This window comes from Symphalangus syndactylus, chromosome 4, assembly GCF_028878055.3.
Source record: "Symphalangus syndactylus isolate Jambi chromosome 4, NHGRI_mSymSyn1-v2.1_pri, whole genome shotgun sequence".
Taxonomy (NCBI): Eukaryota; Metazoa; Chordata; class Mammalia; order Primates; family Hylobatidae; genus Symphalangus; species Symphalangus syndactylus.
Window position 1 is genome coordinate 97567642 of NC_072426.2, and position 23795 is coordinate 97591436.

Genomic DNA, 23795 nt, shown 5'->3' on the forward strand with positions numbered 1-23795 from the left:
CAAAGTTTTTCAAACAGTGATTGGGAAACTTGGTTGACTAACAGATATAAGAAGGGAAAATTCCACCAAAATTTCATTATGACAAAGACTGTGAATTTACTTGTAGGCCCTCCCCTTCTACTTCTATCAAAGTGATGATTAATAATGACCACAAGGAGCATATTTATAATACTATGGTCTGAATGTTTGTTCTTCCCTCAAATTCGTATGTTGAAATTCTAATCCCCAAAGTGATGGTATGTGGAGATGAGGCCTTTGGGAGGTGATTAGGTCATAAGGGTAGATCCCTCTGATGGGATCAGTGCCCCTGTAAGAAGAGACTTGAAAAAGCTTGCTTCCTTTCTCTCTGCTATGTGATGATACAGTGAGGAAGTATCTTCACCAAGAAACCAACCCTGCTGGCATCCTGATCTCAAACCTCCAGCCTCCAGACTGTGAGAAATAAATGTTTGTTGTTTAAGCTACCTCATGTATGGTATTGTGCTGTAGCAGCAAGAGCTGACTGAGACAATATCTTAGAGAATAAAGAAAACATTAACTTATGGCTTGAAGTATAAACAGTAGCTAACAAATACTTCTGCAAATCACTCTTAAATCCTGGCATATGCATATGTGCCAAACCTTACATGTATATCTGATTTTATTTTATACTCTAGAGGAAAATGCCTTGTCTCCTTTTCTATTTCTAACTTATTGTATGAATGTGAACAAGTGGTTTAACTACTCCAGGTCTCAAATGTTCCATCAATAAAACAAAGCCATTGGACCACCGAGTCTGAAGCAACAGTAGAATGCAGACGTTGGACTTTGGACACAACACAGTTGACATTGAATCATCCAGGACCTAGCATCTTGCTAGTGTCTGGCTGTGTGCCTACACCTCACCTCTTTCTATGTCTAGATAAATGGAAAAGACACACCTTCCCATAGGGCTTGGTAAGGATGAATAACAACACACATAAAGAACCCAGCACCATGCCTCATTCCTAGGAGTGCTCAGTAAGGAATAGCTAATGATAATAATCCATTCATCCCTCAAATATTTATTGAGCTTGTACTTGGTGCCAGGCACTATTCTTTGTGTGAAGAACAGAGGAGTTAACAAAACCAAGGAAACTCCCTGGCCCATCGAGCTGGCATTCTAGTGCTGGGTAATCCACTACACTAACAATACAGGAGCTACGGGCCTTAGGTCGCAGCAAGGGTTCCCTGTTTCCATCCCCACTACAGAATCCAGAGCAGTTAGTGCCCGGAAGTCTCACTCTACGCTGGGTAGGTCCTTGCCACCGTATAGATCATATACTATCATGGGTCCCCTAGGCCTCTCATCCCCAGCCCAGCATGGTATCCACCAGTGAGGGCATAGCCAGGCCTGGGTTTCACATGTCTCTGCCACCTTAGCTCCTTTCCCTCACCAAAACGGTTCCCCAAGCCTGTCCCAGAGCCTTCCAGAAACCTCCGAGGAGAGGAAGTTTGCTTGGCGGCATTACCAGGGACTTCCCACCAGAGGTCGCCCTCCCACACAAGCCCAAGCAAACAGACCGGGCTTCGCCGCCTCTGCAGCGGTGGCATTATTTTCTTTCTCTATTTTTATCTATTAAAAAGATTTCTTCACAGCCATAACTTAGATCTCTACACTAAAATGGAGCAACAGGAAGATATAATGGTGCGTTTCATTTATGAATGACCTATAATAAATTACTCTGAAGTGTCCCGAGTGCCAGAAGACAGAACGCTTTGTCTGCCCGCGAACTGTATTTCACATACTTTAATTTAGCTGACACATAAAACTCATTTGACATTTTGCAGGTATTTGTGCAGGGTGGGGAGGGGGGACGACTGTGGGGCTGGGTGGGGAGTGGGGGCAGCGGGCAGAGGAAAGGATATTCGGTTCTTGTTGAGGGTTAAGGTATGCAGTCTGGGTAACCCTGGCAACACGAGGTCGTCCCCCAGCTGATTGTTGTCCAAGATGAGTTCCTCCAGGCTCCTGAATGCGCTCAGTCCTTCCAGTGACCTGCAATGACAAAGGCAACAGGAAAAATGATCCTGCACTAAATCAGGGAGGCCATTATGAGCCGAAATAAATATTTTAACCTTCCCTTTCAGGACTGGGAATAGTTTGGGCTTGGTGCCTGTCAGCAAAGTGAATGACAAGAATTAGTAGCAGGAGTCGGGGCGGGGGGGTGCGGGGGAGAAGGGGCCGCTGGCACCCACCGCATCCTTCACGCATTGCCAACATGAAGGATGAGGGTCACTTAGTGAGTAGCCAGGATCCAAAACAAAGGGCTTCAGATACGGCCTGCAGGATAAATTTGTCAATGTCTTGTGCCTTCAGGCACCCAGCCTCGGCTGACCCTAACCTCCATTCCCAAGATAAATAACTCTGTCACAGTTCACCTTCATTCCCTGGACACAAATTCAAGTTGTCATCCATCATTCCTGCCCAGAAATATCATACCCTCTTACAATAATAAATATAACTTCAAGTATCATTTCTTAGCAGTTCTCTGTACAGTCGCGGGGGAAATGACAGGGAAGGCTTCCTTTCTCTCCGTTCACATCCTTTGACTTTTTTTTTTTCCTCTGCCTTTTTTCTTTACTAATCACTTAATTTGCTTCTGCCCAGCGTCCCAGTGGCTGCCCCAAAGGCAAGGCATCTGCAGAATTACATAATCACTCCGGTCTGAGAGGGCTTTTTCTTTTATTATTTCTTTTTATTTGTTTTTGCTGCGGGTGGGGAGACGGGGGTTGGGAGAATTGCTGCTTCAAAGCTCCTGGCCTGAAGTTACTGTTTTAATTTATGGAAAGTGGATTTCTCACTTAATTTTTGAAAGAAGTGTAGAGTGCAACCCTGTAGATGTTGAGGCAGTAAATAAAAAGGCAACTGAAAGAATTAAGTACCCGGCTCCAGGAAAAAAAAAAACAGCAGAAAGGGAAACATAGCCTTGCTTATACACATCGCTGAAAGTTAACTCTTAATTTTATGGGCTCTCATGAGTGTTGGGGGTGGAGGTGACACAGGGTAGTTGTGCACAAGTGCTTGCCTGGGCACACACAGACATTAATTAAAGCAAGCCGGCCGGCGGAGGGGCTTACACAGAGACACAGACTCCCAGCTCGTTCACCTGCCAGACCCAGGAGATGTGCTGAGCCTGCACAGGCTGACGGCTGAGCTACGATGTGGACCAGAGGGAGACTCGTAGGGGATGCCTGGCTATTCTATAAAATGTGACGAATCAGGGAGATGTCGTCCACACTATTTATTCATTTACTGATAGTGCTTCCATTACAGCCCCGTGTGCTTGCATGTGCAATGTCTGCACATCTGCTGTGAGTGTGAACTTCAGCACCAGAGCTTTCCCAAGGCATCCATAGCTCCCTTGTGGGATCTCTGCCAAGAGGACTCCAAAATAGGGAGTCAATACTTACGAGGTGTAAAAATGTGTTGTAAGTAATTAAATCTGTAGATTCCACTGGGCCCAGAGCTCTGCCTGCATGTTCCATTCCTGCCAGACCTCGGGGTGGTCCCACCCAGGACTCGACTCCCAGAGCACACCTGCTCCTCCAACCGACACTGCCAGCCCCACCGAGGGAGGAGACATTTTGGAGTAGGGGTCCAGAGGTCATCGTGCTTCATTTCCCCCTCCTTTCTCTTTTTCCTCTTGGTTCCGAGAGGCAAAACACAACTTATGAGGAGAAGTGCTTGAAGGGCTGGATATCCCATTTATCCTGATGTGATGATTACACATTGCATGCCTGTATCAAAATGTGTCATGTGACCCATAAATATCTACACCTCCTATGTACCCACAAAAAATAGAAACAAAAAAAAATTTTAAAACCCACAACGTATGCACATCTAGGCAGGAAGGTTTGGGACTTTGCCTCCGCTCCTCTATTTCCTGTTGTGTGAATTCAGGCCTGTCAATAGCCCATCTGAACTCTCCTGTTCTGTGTTCCTTCCAGCTCATAGGATCTTGTCGAGAATAAGTGAAGGACGGCTAACTGGTTACTAGCATACACTGTTTTTGTTTTTTTTTTTCTTTTCCTTCCTCCTTTTATTCACTGTTTTGTTTCCTGACGCCCTGACTCTGGGGGTGTTTGGAATTCAAGGGACGAGCCCATGAACAAACCCACAGAGGAGGCGTGCAGCAAGTCAGGCTTGTGCAGGGGACTTTCGGGCTCTTCTGAAGACCCTTCCTCCACTAGGGGTTAGGGAGTGATGTGCCAAAAGGCTTCTCAGGACTGGGCCTGTTTACCACTTGGGGAGGTGAGGCCACTTCCCCTCAGGGAGCCTTAAAGGTGGCTAACAAGTCCTTTGTGCACAAACATCAGTTGGACTCTGCTCAAAGGCAGCATCCAAATACACATTGTTCCTGAGTTATGTTATGCAAATAGTAGACTCTTCTGATGAGAATCAGCAAATGGTTGGCAACTGGCAAGCAGAAGAAAGCTCCTTTCCAAGAATGCTCCAGGGAGGCATAAAGCAAAACGACACAGCATGAAGATGAGGAGAGCCCAGGAGCACCAAGGAAGCGCCCACCTCCATCCAGCCAGCCTTTCTTCCCCGCAGTGTGGGCTATGGGGCAGAAATCCATGCCAGAGTGAGACTTCCCAGAAGAGCTGGGAAGATCAGTCTCAAATCCCCTGTCACCTGTCTGGTTTTGAGACTCTTTTTGCCATGTGACGTTATTAGCTGCTCAGTAAAAAGAGAATCATATTACATGGGTGATTGCTAATGAATAAATCCCTGTTTTCATGTTATCAGTGTGGTGTGCTCCTGGGGATTTAATCAGCTAGATCCAGAGCTGAGGGCTGGGGCACAGAAGTCAGGGGGCAGAGAGCATAGTAAATGGGGGTACTGGGGAGGATAGGTTTTGGGGGTCCCAGCTGACACATGGACGACAATACACATACACCTGGAAGGAGGTGGCTTTACCCTTTACTTTTTTTTTTTTTTTTAACTGTTATTTTTACTGCTGTTTTCTAGGAGGTACAGGAGAAAAAATATGTGTGTAGATCTTTGAGTTCATTCCCCTATATGCCAGGTGCCTGCAAATATGTGCTGTTAAATAAAATGACAATTTGTCTGCTATCACCTTGTGTATGGACAGCAAAATGCACCCCAAAACCAGATCCCTGGTGGAGGTGCCAACTGTCAGTCCAGCATCACTTGCCAGCTTCCTGGAGTAGTGTGATGTCTGAGATATGGGCTGGGGGCTGATAGGAGAGAGCAAGGTTTCACCCAGGACCTAGGCACAGCCAGCTGGAGGGAGATCATCCAGGCCTGGATTGTTCTGGAAACCTAATCGGCACCCCTGGAACTCCCTGCAGGCTGCCTGCCTCCCCCTCCACCAGCAGCAACACAGCCAGGATTTCACGCACAGGTACCATCCTCTTACCTCCTTCCCTCGTTCCCACGGCTGCAGCGGCTGCTGGGAGCATCCCAGTGCCTTTTCCAAAGTCACATCAAAATGACAAAACATCACAATGCATTGGGCTCCAGTGGATTCAAACGGAGAGAACTTTTAAGTTTCCACTGTAATTAACCCTATCCTCGTTAAGATAATTATGATCAAGCTTCCTGTCAGAGTTAATATCCCAACATCATCGCCTGTGGCTCACGCTCTGCCCTCATTAGCTTATGAAAACAGCAGCGCTGAACAGGCGTGCAGCCCTGCCCAGGCCAGGTCAGTGGCTGGCATGGGGGGGGCCACGGGTAGCGGGCCAGGGGCCCCACAGAAGGGCCACCCCTTGAGCCCCAGTCTCTTCTGCTCCTGGGTGGGCACAAATCAGTGACCTTCATCCTTTCCCTGCAAATGAGCCACTCACCAGAATGGAGGGGAAGAGCCAGGGCCTGGGCCCGGGTAGGGCTGGTAGCCTTGGGCAGGAGCCTCTAATTTGTAGCCATTCTTCCCTGCCCCTTGCCCAGCCAAAAACCAGCCAGAACATTGTACCATAAAAACCACCAGAGGATACTTCCAGAACCCCTGGATCAATCCTTGGATCTAGGCTGTGCTAAGAATTCAATTTCTCCTTCCTCAGCTCCAGCCTATACCAGGGGTGACAGGGCTGCGCCAGCATGAGATGGGCAGCGAACAGGGGGAACAGCTGACCACAGACCCTAAAACGAAAATGTCTGTCTCTTTGGGACTACATTTGGCCCCAAATCCAGGAGCAAAGGCTGGGATGTTCTCAAACCAATCAAGAAAGCAAGATCTCCACAAAGATCTTTACCTACTTCCTCGACTCTAAATATCCCTGCCCATATTTTTAATTGAGAAAATGGGGTGGCCATGGAAGTTCTAGAGGGCCTAACCTGGGTCTGATGTCTACCACCCTGGCTAGGCCCCCAGACCTGCAAAGGCCGGCTGCTGCCTGTTCTGTATGGATCTCTCTGATGATTTCTGTCTGCCCAGGCCCCTCTAAGAGGCGATCTCCATGCAGCCTCCATACTCCCAGAAAGCTGTTAAGTGTACAGTGAGGGCTCAGTACTGCCTCATCCACTGAGCACCGTTCAGCCACAACCTGGGAGTGTCTAAGAAAAAAAAACGGCCAATAAACCCAAGCATGGGACAGAGAGCAGGACCAGCGCACTGGCCAGTGGCTAGGAGGGCAGCCTCTAGACTCGTATTCTTTCAGAGGCCAGAATGCCTCCTCATGGTTTCCCTGGGGCCATGTGGCTAAGATCAGGAAAGAGTAACATTCAGCAAGTCTGCATGGGCATACCAGTTCTCGTTATTAAAATATTTAAATACTTCCTTCAGTAGATAAATAATTGCAGCTCTGAGTGCCCTTCCTGTTACCCTGGCCACTCCTTGGCACCCCCAGACCTCTTCATAATCCAGAAACTAGGAGGCCAATGCCCACCACAGCCCAGGGCTACCACAGACCGTGCTCCAGCCAGCATCCATTCTAATTGGACAGTGCAGTTGTTAAATTGTTTCAACATTACCGTTGAGAGCAGAAATAGTAACTTGTTACTTTCCTATGCTCCCCCTCCCCGCCACTCCAACTGCAGTGCCTGGCACACAGCAGCTCCTTGGGAAATGTCCATATATCAACTTCCCACAAAGGCATGGCAAAAGCCACAAGGACAGTACAGGTGACCAAAAGCCACCTGGTGGAAAATGAAGGGAGAAAAGAGAGAATTGGTGAGGTATGATGTGACCACTCGTATCCCACTAAATGGTCCAGTGGCAGCACAGACATTTTTAATTTTTTTGAGACGGAGTCTTGCTCTGTCACCAGGCTGGAGTGCAATGGTGCAATCTCAGCTCACTGCAACCTCCACTTCCCGGGTTCAAGTGATTCTCCTGCCTCAGCCTCCTGAGCAGCTGGGATTACAGGCCTCCGCCACCACGCCCAGCTAATTTTTGTATTTTTAGTAGAGACAGGGTTTCACCATGTTGACCAGGATGATCTCAATCTCTTGACCTTGTAATCCGCCCCCCTCAGCCTCCCAAAGTGCTGGGATTAAGGGTGACATTTTTATACCAATACATTTTTATAATTTGTTTACCTAGTCCTGTAAGAGGTATTCTTTTTTCCATAAAACTCTTTTTTATATCCTTAAATGTATGGATAAAGACAGACATAGATATGTAACTCTATATATTACTACATATATTATACATGTTATATATTACTATACATATTATACATGTTATATATTACTATATACAGTATGTAGAGTTGGCTGTGTGTATTTTTCTGCCATTCAAGTCACATAGCCATATATACATATACATACACACACACACAAATAATTATATAAATCAACTAATCCATACTTTAAGTGTATCAAGATGAATAGAAATATCTTTAAGAAATAGAATAACATGAAAAAGGTTCTGGCTAGGCTATATGAGACAGAGTGTACACTGACATCACAAGGGATTGCATCTAGCCTGGGCAACATAGTAAGATGCCATTTCTAAAACATAAAAAATAGCCTGGCATGATGGTGTGAGCCTGTAGTCCCAGCTATTCAGGAGGCTGAGGCAAGAGAATCTTTTGAGCCCAGGAGGTCCAGGCTACAGTGAGCTACGGTCATGTCACTGCACTCCAGCCTGGGCAACACAGCGAGACCTTGTTGCTAAACAATAACAACAAAATGAGGCAGTGGGTTACATGACTTTGGGGTCAAAGTCAACCCCAAAGCTCTATTGAGACCCCAACATGATGGATAATCCCTGAACTGCAGAGAGTAAAATTCAACACTCATCTGAGAGACCTGAATCCAAGACCAGCCAAAAAGCTAAAGTATTAATAGTTAACTAGGTCTGAAGCCCCCTGCACCATATCTAAGAATGCCAAGAAAACTTTCAAATATGATGCCTAAAGAATTAGTAATGGCGAATAAGGAGCTAGAAGCCTTTGGAGTTAATGTTACTTGAAAAAAGGAGGTAAGAAGGTAGATTCTCCTATTTTGGATACATGAGGTTATATGATTACCCATATGAAATTCTGGTCAGATGATAGCTCTCAGGAACCAGTATTTGCTTGCTGTAGGACAACGTGAATAATGTATCTGATCATGTTATCTTTTTTACTTTTGCTACCAGGAAGCTCAGAGGTAAACTGTGACCCAATTGTAAAAAGGTAATCCTTCATGATATCCATACCTGCTTTCTAACTTCATTGTCAAAGCTTATAATTTTTTCATAGCTTTGGTGTTTCATTTATTTATATATGGCTTTTTTATTTTATTCATTCTAATAAGCTAGCCCAAACCTTTTGTAGAATGAGGTAGGATATATATCAATAAAATATAATATAGATTCTCAAACAGGCAGATTCTGCTCATTAAGGAAAAGTTTTGAGAGACCAGTTGTTAATGGAGATACTCATGTATGAATAAAGAAGATATATATTGTATTCAGAGTTCAAAATGGTTGGCCAGGCATGGTGGCTCATGCCTGTAATCCCAGCACTTTGGGAGGCCAAGGAGGGTGGATCATGAGGTCAAGAGATCGAGACCATCCTGGCCAACACGGTGAAACCTCGTCTCTACTAAAAATACAAAAATTAGCTGGGTGTGGTGGTGCGTGCCTGTAGTCCCAGCTACTTGGGAGGCTGAGGCAGGAGAATCGCTTGAACCTGGGAGGTGGAGGTTGCAGTGAGCCGAGATCATGCCACTGTACTTCAGCCTGGTGGCAGAGTGAGACTCCGCTCAAAAAAAAAAAAAGGCTTTGAATAAGCTGCTCATAATATCTTTGTGACAGAAAGCCAAAAACTAGGCTAGAAAATGACAATCTTAGGTAGAGTCATAACTGCTTCAAAAATGTACCTGAAGAATACTGATTAATGGCTCAAATTGCTCTATGGGTAGATTCTAGGGATTTTGATCTCTTTTTTTGTTTGTTGTTGTTTTTGTTTTTTGCCAGTGAGTTGGTTAAAGAGATGTTTATCACATTTATAGGGGACAGGACCCTTAAGAGATATTAAGAAAGATACAGTAGGATCCAAAATGATCCTGTTAGAGTCAACCATTTTTCAGCTCAATAAGATGAAATTTCACAATGTCTAATGTAAACTAAATAATAAAGTTCAACTATCCAAAAATATTTACTCGAAAAAATTAAAAGGCATACAAAAATTGGGAATATATTTGCAACCCTTCTAACAGTCTAAGATTTAACACCCTTAACACGGAAAGAGCTTTTATAAATCATTAAGGAAAACCTGAAACCCTAATAGAAAAATGACCAAAAACCTTGGACGGAAAATTCACAAGGAAATTTGTCAATAATAAAAATATGGGAGAAATGTTCAGCTTTATTAGGAATCTAGAATATTCTAATAAAAATATTTATATCCTTTTCATAGATTTTAACATAGTTTTGTCAAGCTTTTACTTCAAACAAACACAAGACTAACGAGACAATGAAATTGCTGGATGGCAATTTATATTAAAAGACTTAAAAATAATTACCTTTTCATCCACTAATTCCAATTCCAATAATTTATTCAGTAAATATCAAAGATGTATATAAGTTTATGTACAAGTGTGTTCACTATAGCATTTACAATAACATTGCAAACAAGCCTAAATGCCCAAGGATTGAAGAATGATTAAATAAAGCTCAATGTATCTGTATCATAAAATATTATACAGGAATTAAAAATAATATTGTAGGCAGCTAATGAGCCAGTACAATTTTCATGCTATACGTTTAAGTACCCCAAATTAAGTCACAATGTAATATAGTACACACACCAAGATCTCATGCATGAAAATTAAAAGTCATCCATATGGTCCTCACCGTTTTCCACACAAATTTTAATATGCACCAAGCTTTTCTGGGCATTTTCTTCCATGTTAATGGTTAAGAATCATCAAAGTCATCTTTCTTAGTTGTTCTAGTTTATAAACTGCTGTTAATATACAATCTTATACACAGAGACATTATAACAATTCTGTACACACATACACAAACACACTTAAATGTATATATTTGTGTATGTGTGTATGTATGTGTGTGATGCCTATCTATATCTCCCAGATACATACCATTAACCCCCAGGTAAGGAGTTTATCAGTCATTTTTCAAATAGTTTTCTCTAGCTACTAAATTTTATATCATGAATATACATTTTATGATCAGGAAAAACCACAGTTAATATTTCTTTTAAATAAAACAAGACAATTCCACATGCATAACATGTAGAAGCTTTAGAAAAAGAGCAGTGTCTGGGAAGAGGACTTAGTATGAATTGCCAGCAACCACCACAGAAGCAAATCTGATTCCAATCCACTCTACTACTCTCCTGGCCCCTAAGTGCCTGTGCCTGGAGCTTTGTTTGAATTCTAGGTGCCAGATTCAAAGGGGTATTTGCATTCAGAAACACCATCCAAGGACAACCACCAGGAGGTGAAGGGTGTAAGAAACAGTGATTGAGACAGTCAAAGTTGCTTAACCAGGAGCAGAGAAGTCTTAGTCATTTCAAAGTCCTCAGCCAGAGGGTTCCAGAATGCAGAATCAAAAACAAATAGAAAATTATGTAAGCTTGGAGGAAATGTCTTGAATCAATTTTTTGAAACTTGTCAAAATGGAGAAGCTGTTCTCTAAGGGATGAGCTGCGCTGAGAGCTACTATACTTATTTGAACAGAGGCTAAACATTCATGGAGAATGTTTAGAGGGAACTTCTGCATAGAGATCAGATTCGATGACTTCTAATATTCTATCCAGATACTGTGGTTATCTGACTGGAGCTCCTTCCTTTATAACTACAGTTTATAAGGGCTGTTAAGTCAGTTCTGCTCTGCCAAAGGGTCCCTTATGAGTCAATCTGGTAGGAAGAGGGTAGCAGAGTTCCGGCACACTAAACTCTGCCTCATTCTCCTAGCTGGGACTCTGCAAGGCTTCTTTAATATTTTCCTAACTATGGGAAGGGTGTAACATGTGCCCATAATAAAAAGGCACGTGTTAGCACCCTGACCTCTTATAGAATGTAAACTACATATTAGAGTTCCAGCTGTATTTGTGTAAAATATGCCCTATTATAGTCTTCTTATAGACTCATAGACTTTGAATCCTAGAGGAATTTCAGGCTCTTCCACTCTCCCCCCACTTCACAGAAGATGACTAATGTCCAGAGAGGTAAAGTGACCTACCTGAAAACACACGAGTCACCAGGCCACATTTAGAACCTGTGTACATAAAGTGCAGTGCTCCCCAACTGTGTTGAACTACCTCTACATACTTTCTAGCTGTGGTCCAGAAATGGAAATTCACCATCGCCACATCCTTTATCCAAACATTGTGTGTAGCTTTGTAACCCATTCATTGTATGTCCTCAATTATTAATATAATGATAAACCTAAGTGGTTTTCGAGTTCTTTTTCCTTTCACTCTGTACTCCATGGATCCTCCTGAAGAATCTCCCAAAGAGCTAGTTCTTAGAGATTTTTTCCTTTGAAGTTAAGTATGCATTAGGTGGGACTGGCTTGAGATTTATCCACTAATGATCCCCTTGGGGTGCACCTCTATAGCTTGTTCATTCATTCATTTATAAAAATGTATTGAGTGCCAACTCTGTGCTTGGTACTTTGCTAGTCTCTGGAGCTACAAAGATGACTGTGCAATAGTCCCCTACTATTAAGCAGTAGGTATAGACAGGGAAGCAGTTACCAGATAATGCAGGGTAATAGATTGGGATGATTAGTGCTACTCTGAGAAGGGGCTGGGGCTGGTAAAGGTGATGGGCTTGAGCTAAGTCTCAATGCAAATGAATTCTAATCTTTTGAGCATCTGCTGATACTTTATTCCACATTGGTGGTGAGGGAACATAAGGAAAAGAGATAACTTGATCCTGGCACTCATGTAAGCTACAGTCCAGAAAGCTGATTTGCTACCAAAAAGCATGCGGTGTGGTATCCACTTGCAGCATGACAGGAATTCAGTGAGCACATGCATCTGGGGATACAAATGATGCACAAGTCATGGAATCTGCTCCCGATGCTCTTACCATCTATGAAGGAGAGAGACACTGGGCTTGGAATAAGGGGACACCATACAGGAGAGCGTATCAGTAAGCGGCATGGATAAGATGAGCTCTGGAAGTTGAGAGGAAAGCAATGAGGGCTGTAGTAAGCCCTTTCTGTTTTTGGCCCATCCCTCCTATGCTTGTCCTGAAGATATTAGAGCAAGTCCCTAAGGACAGAGACAAGGAGCAGGTGTCTCTCCAAGAACATACTAGATGGAGGACAGCCTCCATGTTCTGCTGCCATCATTCTCCTTCTCTGGGCTATCCTCCCTCCTCAAAGCGAATCTTTCCTGTCTTTTTCCCACCCTGGTGACAGGGTTTGGCCTGGGCTTTGACTATGCCTCTGAAATTATTTTGATTCACGGCTTGAGATTTTACAAAACCACACATGCACGCAAGGAGCCTGTGGCCTCGGGATCTTGTTTGTTTTTAAGAGTCTAAAGAGTGAGTTTGTTTGGCGGGTTCTATAAATGGGGGTTTTCTTTGCTAGGGAGATGTGAGAGTGGACACGGTGTACCGCAGCCACGGTATGTGTGCACCTCGCCATGGGGCGGAATGCAGAGCCTGGTGGGGGAGGCACCCACAGTCACTGGGCAAACATATGTTGGGCCAAGAACACTGCTCTTCAACCTCATGAACTGTTTGCTTGAAAGATAACAGTGTCTCTTCTACACAAGCCTTTCACCACCCTCCATAAAGGGAATTTTTAATTCAACAGATGGTGTCTACTCATTGCAAGCCAACCAGAAAAGGAGACATTTACACGGCTGGATCTCAAGGCCCCAGGGACCCCGAGGGCCCCTAATCAAATACTTGCCCAAAGACCAGCTCCCCACGGGCAGGGCTCCCTGGAATGGACTCAGGCCAGGAAAGCCAGTAAAAACGTGCCAACTGTTGATTCTGTGAGGTCCCAATCAGCTGAAAAAGGTGAAAATACGTTTGCTGTCCCAGACTACAAGATAGCTTTATGTCTCCAGCAGGAAAGAAGGCCCCAGGAGATATGGTGACCTCCAAAACTGGCTTGCTACTGGAGCCATTTTCTTTCTTCCAGAATAGCTCTAGCTCTATGGTTCACAAAACCTCTCAAAGAATAATTTGGCGAGCTTTGCTTTCCAGATCCTCTCATGGCATGTCCTGGGCCCTGTGTACTAGCACCTAACAACGTTAGGGACAGAGAAGAGATCAACTGTTTCCAGTTGTGCAGCATAGAGAAAAAGAGTTTTTCCCAGCACTGAACCAAAGCTATTTCCTCTGTGTCTGCCTCTCTGGTTATCTGACTGCTGCTCATGGCAGCAGGAAGCCAGTGTGGTGTTTTCACAGGGAATGTGTTGCTCTGATGAGGAATATCTTGTCAACTCAGTGAGGCCAAACGCAAATGTAGTTGGTAAACACACAGCATAAGACCACTCCATTTAGAGTCATGAGCTCTGTTTTCAAGTCCTGGTTTTGTGGGCTAAGACTTTGGAAAAATAACACTTAGAAAATGTAACTTTCTAATCTTTCAAGGTGGCAGAAAATCCCTGACCTGTCCAATTTGCAGATATCAGAATGGGGATCCGCTGAGATACAGTACATGAAGACAAACCTAGACCAATTGTCGTTTAGCTGAAAGATTGTTTTTGAAAAATAAATGTGGATATTTTCTTTTCAAAGGAAGAAATTAGTTGCCTCAGAAAAGGAAGCAGGTCAGTGGCTAAACCTCCAGAAGAAATACTGATATGTTTCAGAATCATTTGAATGCATGGGGAGATGGCAGCTCGGGAGAGCCTCTGTCTTAGGAACAACCAAGGAACCTGATCCAGGTCCTGCCTTGGTTAGCACCTTGCTGCAGTATTTCAGTCAAACCTTTGCCTCCTGTGGGCCTCACTGTACTGTTTTGTAAACTAAGGAGGCTAGGCTAGAATATTTTGGAGGTCTCTTCATTTTTAAACATCCCATGCACCAAAGTGGGTTGCAAGATGAAAACTCTCAAAGTTTTATCATTGCCTTAATTGTTCCACCATTCAGTAAAAAGTTCAGCATGAGACTGGCAGACTATCCCTAACCCTCAGATGGCCAAAAAAATGGGGGTCAGAGAGCAGGGCATGTTTCAAGCCTCAAGTATGAAATCTGATTAATAAAAATGATCTGGGAGAAGGGGAAAGTTAGGGGAGAAAAGAACTCCCGCCTGCTTTTCTTCATCTTTCATAGCAACCCAAACTAGGAAGTGAGAGGCAAAGCGTCACACGCTCAGAGGGCAAAAGATAAATGTTTGATGAATTGACCATTGGTTGTGAAGTGATGGGCTTTGTATGTGCATAATGGCTGAGCTGCCTTTCCAAGCCCATCGCCTGCCAAGATAAGAAGGCATAATGGATGGACCTTGAGATGCCCTGGACAGAGGCAGCTTTAATTTGACTGGTTTTAATAAAATTAATCCTTAAAAAAAAAAAAAAAAAAAGATGGCAAAAGGAAGAAGACAGTAATTTGAAGAGATCAGAAAGGCTGAGGATTACATATACGGAGAGTAGACATTAACCATTGGTTTTTCCATTCATCGCACTAGTCAAGTAAGCAAAAGAAGAAAGTTTGATTTTATTACCTCTATAAGTCATCAAAAAGTTTATAGGTACCCAGCATTGTCCATTGTACAGACAGAGATGCTTGAGATATGGAATAGAAAGGTACCCTAACAACCACAGACTGCATCCTTCATTCATTTATTTATTCCCCCTACAGCAAATATTTACTGAGCATCCCCTAGCCAGGCCTAGGATGAATAAAATAGGTTTTATCCCAGCCCACATGGAGCTGGTGGAGCAGTGAGGCCTTGTGGGGAAGGCTTTCCTTGCAAAGTAAGGAAGATTATGCCGGTCTAAGGACTCCTACCATGCTAGGTGCTCTCTGCCAGGCAGCCAGATCTGCACATCCTTGCACTCTGGGCCCTGAGGCTAATTGCCCACTTCTGTATTTACTCCCTGATATGGTGCCTTGGCCCTACATTTGGGTTTGCCTTCACTCAGTTGACAAGATCAAGATAGTCTCCATTAGAACAACACATTGCTTGTGAAAACATCATAAGGCCAAGAGCAGCAATCAGACAGGCAGATGGAAGAAAAGAGCTGTCGTTGAGGCCTAGGAAAACCTCTAGCTGTGCCCATGAGTCAATCACTGGTGGACCTTTGTTTCTTCTATATGCAAAATGTGGGGGTAGAGCAGTGACTGGCTCCATCTTTTGACTAACTTTAATTTGAGGCCTTCTATGGATTAGACACTCTGCCAGGCACTAGGAGTACAATCCTGTCCTCCAAAAGCCCCAAATCTCATGAAACAAGGGCATAAACAGATGACCACTGTTAACTCAACAAGATTTCAGTGCTTCTTCTGCTTCCAAGTGACCTTAAAAGGTCTCTAAGATCTCTTCTAATATCCAAATATCTTAAGATTAGTATCCTCACCTCCACTTTTCTTTGACTTTTAACATAAAGTACAGAATTACAAAGAAGTTCAGTTATTCAAGCACTGAAATGGTCACCTTCCATAATATCATGCTTTTTTTCCAGTGTCAGGAGGACACTTTTCCTTTCTGCGTAGGAAAAAGCATATGCAAAGTGCAACATTGAAAAAATGTCTTCCCCCTGCTCCCGCCTCTGCAGGTATATATTTTTCCATGACTGCAAAAGGAAAGTCACTCATTACTAAACAGCTCAGCAAGGCTCACACTATTGGAGAATATAAAGTTTTATGAGCAGGTCTCTTCTTCTCTCTCTGGGTGTAAGTGAGAAAGTGAGTGAGAGAAAAAGCCGGAGAGGCCTGGCTCAGGAGTTCAGGGTGAATTATAGACTGCCGCTCAAGATTCACAGCTCTTCGTGGTAGGAGGTTAATATTCTCACATGTCATTAGGTCTGCTGGCTCTCCTGATGGTTCATTGAAGCAGGCAGCAAATTATTTCCTCATGCTGCAGAGGACAGCACACTTCAAAGCAAGGAAACTCAGGTCAGGACAGGCTTCTGGGTGGATTAATGACTTGGGATCACCATGGGTTGTCTGTAGGTAAGAATGGGCCTGAAGCTTTTGACAAAGCTAACTTTTTGATCAGTCTTGACCCAGCTTTCAAGCCAGACCTCTAGATTTTATTCCTATCACCTTCTAAGGATCTGCCAAGACCTGCAGGAAGATTGAGTAGTGTGTCTGGTCATTTTATCTTCACTTGAAATGCCCCCACCTGCTCACCACTGACATACATCACAACTATGGGTCAAGGTAGAGCCCATTTCCTTGGAGGAGACTTCTCTGTCTGTCCCAAACCCAGCTAACCATGCCCAGACTGAATACCCAAAGGACTTCTATTTGAACACTTTCTCTACCACTGGTCCATGAATTTGGTCTATTGTCCAACTGTCCCAGGTATCTTACTCTTGTCTCCTTGGCAATTAATTAAGCTCTGTGACCATGGGCACAATAGGTTATGTCTCTTTGCACCCTACTAGCAGGCCCAAATCCCAATCCTGCCTCCTTTCCAGAAGATAAGTCCAAGAAGAGAGGCAGAAATGTTTCTAATACAGGCTCACCAAAAAATTTATTTGAAGGCAGCTTGAAAAACATCACTTCTAAAGATAACACTAACTGAGGGAAAATTGAAGGAAGAGTGATGAAAAGTGAAAGACATTCATAGGAAGGCATGGAAAAACGCAAGGCTGACATTCCTCAGGCGCAGAATTGCTAAGTAAGCATATTTAGTGCAAATGTCCACCATAGTCTATATTCTGTTCTTTTCAGGTTTTCTGAACAGCAGTGGGGGCTCTCACTGGGGTCTTCAGCACCATCTTGGAGGTTGCCATGGTGAGAGGATTGGGAGCTGCCAGGGGAACCTGGAGGAGACTCTTCTCACAGGCCCTTTCTAGGCCTCATACCCAGGGCCCCCTGAGCGGGCAGCTTGGGCAGGAGTCAGTGGCTGTGGATGCCCAAATGTCCTCATCTTAGAGTGAGGGGCCTGCACTGGGGTTGAAGGAATAAAAAGAACTAACATCAGGCAGCCCCCCATTTCCAAGGAGGTTCAAATGGAAGCTTGGGAAAGTGCTTGGCAAACGAGAAAGCACTCAAGAAATGCAAGTGGAGGTGCTTCCAGTTCCAGGCCTGTCTTCATCCTCTGCCAGACTTAGAAATGTTCCTTTTTGTTTTCTGCTCTTCCCTCCCTATCATTTTCCATAGATCCCCACTCTCTTTCTTCCAAAATACTTTTACCTGCTTTTATGTAACATGTTTTCCTGAACATGCATAGGGAAACCAAATAAAAGCCACATGTGCATATCCACGTACCAAGTATCCACACTCATATAGTACAGACAGCTGAGAGAGGCAGGGTAGGCGACCCCCATCTGGTCCAGCCTGGGTCAGACCCCACCTCAGGCAAAGCTGCCAAGCAGCCCTTCCTCAGTTCACCTTGTGTTTGATGCAGCATCCAGGAAAGCACTACCCAGGGGTCAGCGGAATGAACTCACTACATGAACAGAGGCCTCCCCTATCTGGGCTCAGATTCCTCCGGAGTGGAATCAAGGGGAGTGACCACATCAGACTGTGTGAAAGAGTGGCTCGTGGACCACCTGCCCCAGAATCTCCTGAGACTTATCAAAAATTCAGAAGCCCAGGCCGAGCCCTGACTTACATATCAGGCTCTTTGTGTGTGGATATCCATGATCTAATTCCCCAAGTCATATCTATATCTACTGCAGTAAAAGAACCACTGGGGTCCTCAACTGAAATACATCTTCAGGGTCCAGTCAGGTGATACACTGCATTTCAATGAATCCAAGGTGCACCAATTACAGACACAACATTATTTTATGTACTAGAAGAGAAAAAAGAAAAAAACACTGTCAATAAAGAATGACCCAAGGTTTTCCTACCTTAAAATGCCTCAGGAACATTCCTTTTTTATATCTGCTTGTTACTTTGCCAGAAAATATGAACCAAGGTCATTATTTCAATAATAAAGATTTGCTTTATAATGTCCAGTTTATGCTCTTTCTGTTAACACAACAGTTTTGTCTTTCAATGCCAAATCACGATGAGTTCGTAAATGACATGTGAAGTACCAAAAATCTGTATAAGTCAACTGCAGCAAAGATAATAAGAACCACCATGACCAATTCAAGTGTGCACTGATAACAGCAACTCCATCACAGCTGCCTTCTGGTCAGTGACAATTTCAAGAAACCATCAATTTTGAGATGGATTCAGGTATGCTAACATGTAAAATAAATGTATATCTTAGAAATGCTGAAATATGACAAATGCACATAAGACAATAAGGAGTGGCCGGGACTGAAGGAATCAGAGAGCACACACTCTACTGCGTGACAGCCATATTAGTATTTGTGCTGTCCACAAACACCACAGTGAGCTGCACCTGGCCCAAGGGTACGATGACCATAAAATTTGCTGTCTAAATTGGGATACTTCCTAGAGTAAAGGGGACACTATTACTGATTATGCCACGAAAATGGCATAAACTAAAACAGTCCTGGGCAAACTGTGATGAAAGTTACCCCACCTATTTGCCAGCAAACAATAACCCCTTGGTAACATGGTCACTATAGCTGATCAATCTGAACACTTAGAATCTGTAAGATTATGCATTGATTGAAGCTTCTTTTCACTTTATGTCTTAAGAGTCTCCAGGGCCAGGCACGGTGGCTCACTCATGCCTATAATCCCAGCACTTTGGGAGGCCGAGACAGGTGGATCACGAGGTCAAGAGATGGAGACCATCCTGGCCAAAATGGTGAAATCCCGTCTCTACTAAAAATACAAAAATCAGCTGCACATGGTGGCGTGCACCTGTAGTCTCAGGAACTCGGGAGGCTGAGGCAGGAGAATCACTTGAACCCAGGAGGCAGGGGTTGCAGTGAGCCAAGATTAAACCACTGCACTCCAGCCTGGTGACACAGTGAGACACCATCTCAAAAAAAAAAAAAAAAAAAAAAACCTCCAGAAGCCTGACATCTTTATGCCTTGTACAGTTCCCTTAAATGTCGTCAACTACCTTGCAATTACCCAAAACTACCCCTTCCTAATATGACACGTCTGTGCATTTTCCTGAGACCACTGCAAAATCCCCCAGAGATCCCTACAGTTATTTGAAGGGATTAGATCAGTGGTTCTCAAGTGGGGGCTATGTTGTTCCCCAAGGGACATTTGGCAATGTCTGAAGACATTTTTGATTGTCATGTCTGGGTGGTGCTACTAGCATTTAGTGAACAGAGGCCAGGGATGATGCTAAACATCCTACAATATGCAGGACAGGCCCTGACTACAAAAATTATCTGTCCCAAAGTGTCACTGGTGTCAAGGTTAAGAAACCCCGGATTAGATCGAGGATAAGACTTTTGCTCTGTCCATTGTCGGGCAAACTTCTCTGCTTCCTTTGAGTTCTGACTATTCTGGCGAGCTGTCGTCCACAGCTGCCAAGGGTTACAGCTAAATCCTGTTGGCCCACATCATGATCTAGGAAGGAGCCTCCACAGTGATGGAAGAGATGGCACAGATGTCAGTCTCCACGAGGAAAGTAATAGAACTTTCTCAGTTTCATGGGAGCAGACAAGATTGACAGACTGCATGACTTTTCCCTTCTCCAGCGTCACTAGAAAAGAAAGTGACAGCAAACATATCAAGCAGGTTGAAGCTTCAGCTCTCATTAGCTCTCGGCGGCCCTGAACTTTCACAGATGTGTTTGCACATCTGCCCTGGAAGCCACAGCAGCCCAGGAAAATACCCCATGCTGAATGGGCTGTCCCTCCGACATTTCAGATCTGCCCCAACACAGCTGCCTGAGTGTAGGAAGTCACTTTCATCACTGTTGATGGGCTACTTTCTCCATGGGAAGTAGCAACTGGGCTGGAACTACCACAGGAAGATACCTTACCACACAGACACCTTTTAGAGAATGGAGACTCCTGAAGGTAATGGGAGACCTCTGACAGAAAACAAGGGGTCTGATTCAGGACCAAGGACAGAACATGAGGTATAGAGGTCTCAAATCCAGGCCAGAAACATCTCCTGTGAAATTAGTTTCCTTGGGCTACTGTTGCAAAGTACCACCAACTGGGTGGCTTAGAACAAGATAAATTTGTCTCACATTCCTAGAGTGGAGAAAGCTGAAATCAAGTTATCAGTAGGGCTACGCTCCCTCTGAAGGCACTAGGGGAGAGTCTGTTCCAGACCTCTCTCCTAGCTTCTGGTGGCGTGCAGCCTACCTCCAGCCTTCGTGTGGCATCTGCCCCAGCCTAACTCCAGCCTTCACATGGCTTCTGCCCCAGCCTAACTCTGGCCTTCGCGCGACATCTGCTCCAGCCTAACTCCGGCCTTCACGTGGCGTCCGCCCCACACATGTGTGCATCTCTTCACATGGCATTCTTTTTACAAGGACACCAGTCGTATTGTAATCAGGGCCTACCTTGCTCCAGTATGAGCTCTTCTTAACTGATGATATCTACAACAATCCTATTTCCATGTAAGGTCACATTCTGAGGTACTGGGGGTTAGGGTTTCAAAGTATGAATTTGGGAGAAGATCACAATTCAGCCCATATACAACTTCTAAGTTACTACTACTCTTATAAGAAATGCCAAGGTTCTCATCCAGGCCTAAGGAAGTGGTTTCACGAGGAGGCAACATCCCAAGCAGCTGTGCGAGCCAGGTATTATGAACTGAGGACCCTGAGCACTGATGCGGCGGTCAAATCCAACCTCCTTAAACACATTTATTTTTATTCTCTTTTCCTAAGACCCGGCCTCTGATTCCTAGTGTAAGATGACCATCATTCAGACTATAAAAGTACAGCATACTATTTATCTAAAGTTCACACTTGAATCCATCTTCATTCTCTGAAACACAGTCAAGAACCTAAAGGTAAGTGAATAACGCCTGGCATGAAGTCAGTGTTCAATAAAGGTGTGTTCCTTTTTCCTCCACCTCTCAGTCCCAATGATGATGTCACAAAATCAGGATGTTACAGAAGATCATAAGTATTTAGTCAGAAAACTGGTTAAAGCAGTATTTCAAGATTCTAGTTCCAATTCTTGGCCAAAATAGAGAAAAGGGAGAGAAGCGATGGTTATTATGTTGACACTAAAGGAAAACAGATTAAAAACTAAAACAAAACCACCTACCAAAATAAATAAACCAAAGCTAAAAAAAAAAAAAAATGAGAGTATTTGGGCCACCCAGTGTCGGGGCAATGAGTAATATACGTTTTTTAGACTATTTTACCCTTTTAAAGCTATTTTCTTAATAGCCTTAAAAGAATCACCGCCATGAATCAGAAATCAACATCATCAAAGGAAAAAAGTCAACATATATTTAAATAGAATCTCCATTGCAGTTGCTTTTATCTGAAGTATTAGACAACTGCTGCACCTAAATTGTTTATAATTCTTATGGAGAGACAAGATGTCGACGTGTGGAAATTAAACAATACAAGATTCAAGGAGTAACTCAAGATAACAATAGAACTGTCACAAAGCAATATATGATTATATGCCACATAAACAATATAGAAAATAAGTGCTACAAGAACTCGGAGGGAGTGATTACTTTAGGCTAGAAGTCCAAGAATGACAATTTCAAAGAAGTAGATTCTGAGATGAGACTTGAAAATCATAAAAGTATATATTGTATAACCTCTTTAAGAAAACAGAGGAGTTGGTAAGTTTCAGAAAGATTTTATTCTAAAATAGCTAATATTATTTAATGATTAAAGACAGCCAATGAAATCTGTTTAAGTGGCTATCTCATTATTAAATGATACCAGCATAGTGGCATGTTCGGATTGATAGCTGATGGTGTGGCAGGCATCTTCTAAGATGACTCCCAGTGATCTCTCCCTCCTGGTAGTCACAGCCCTGTAACCCCTTCCACTTGAGTGTGGGCTGGACCTCTCGACTTGCTTCTAATGAACAGAATCCTGCAGAGGTGATGGATATCACTGCTAGGATAAGATTACAAAAAGACTGACTTCTGTCTTTCTGGACTTCTCCTTCTCTCTCCCTTGTTCATTGCCAAGTCATGAGCTGTCCTACGGAGAGGTCCATGTGACAAGGAGCCAAGGTAGGTCTCCAACCAACAGCCAGCAAGAAAGTGAGGCCTTAGTCTCATGTGGAACCGAATCCCACCCACAATCATGCAAATAAGCTTGGAAAGGGATCCTCCCTGGGAAGCCTTGACAGGACTGCAGCCCTGTTCCATGCCTTAGCCACAGGCTTGTGAGAGACCTTGGGTTCAGCTGCATCCAAACTCTTGGCCCACAGAAGCTGTGTGATAAATAATGTTTGTTGTTATATGCTGCTAAATTGGGGGCAATTTGATACTTAGCAATAGATAACAAATAGACCTGGCAAAGTGCCAGGGCATCTATTTCTTCAATCTTCCAACCAAGTCCTTCTCTGGCTTCATGATAAATGGATATCAAACTTAACTAACTGAGGTCAGAAGATACAAGAAGACAATACACAAGGAGGGACTGTACATCAGATTTTGAATGGCGAGTGCTTTACATTTACGTATATGATTCTGAAGAGACATAACCTAAACATCAGGAGGTCTGGGCCTGAAACCTTCTCTGGTAGCCTTTCCTAGAGGGAGTGGATATTTAGATGCTGCAGCCAGAAGGCTAGCCTTCTAATAGTTGGCCACTCTAGGTCACGCATCTCATGAAGACAAAGTGCCACGCCCCAGAGGGCTGAGCCATGCTCACTATCCAGAGCCATTGGGCCTCAATTCTACCATACAGGCTTCCTTCTAGATTTTTCCTGCAGCCTATCTCCTGAAGCCTAAGCTTTAGAAGGAGCCTAAGTTGTTGAACAAAGAGGCTCAATGGCTTGAGCTCAGATCCTTCAGTCAAAGTGGCAGCATGTTAAAGCATTTTTGAGTTCTCCAAGCTGAACTGCTATTTTGTTTCACTATGTTTCTGATGATGTCAGCTTTGGCCTGTGGAAGAAATGGGATGAACCAGCACTATCTGCAGGGACTCTGTCCTTTTGGTGTGTATATGCACATATGGTGTTGAGCTGGAGTTCCTAGAAACAGATCTTGAAGTGAGGATATGAGAGCAAGTCATTTATTTGGGAAGCGATCCCACAAAACACCAGAAAGTGAGATTAAAAAGGGAAAGATGTCAATAAAGGATATAGTATGAGGTGGGTTACTGCTAAGGGCAGCTGAGTTTAACCCCGTAAGGTCAGGGATCAGCAAACTTTTTATGTAAATAGCCAGAGAGTAAATATATTAGGATTTGTGGGTCATATGATCTCTGTTAAAACTACTC

At 43.8% G+C, this 23795-nt stretch overlaps 1 protein-coding gene across 1 annotated transcript in view; it reads right to left on the reverse strand.

Moving 5' to 3' along the window:
- LRMDA (leucine rich melanocyte differentiation associated) overlaps nt 1–23795 on the reverse strand; it is a 1130865-nt gene that overhangs the window by 512349 nt on the left and 594721 nt on the right. Inside the window, exon 3 of the mRNA XM_063637625.1 lies at nt 1888–2014. Within this exon, the coding sequence (XP_063493695.1) occupies nt 1888–2014 (127 nt within the window). The remainder of the gene's footprint in view (nt 1–1887; nt 2015–23795) is intronic.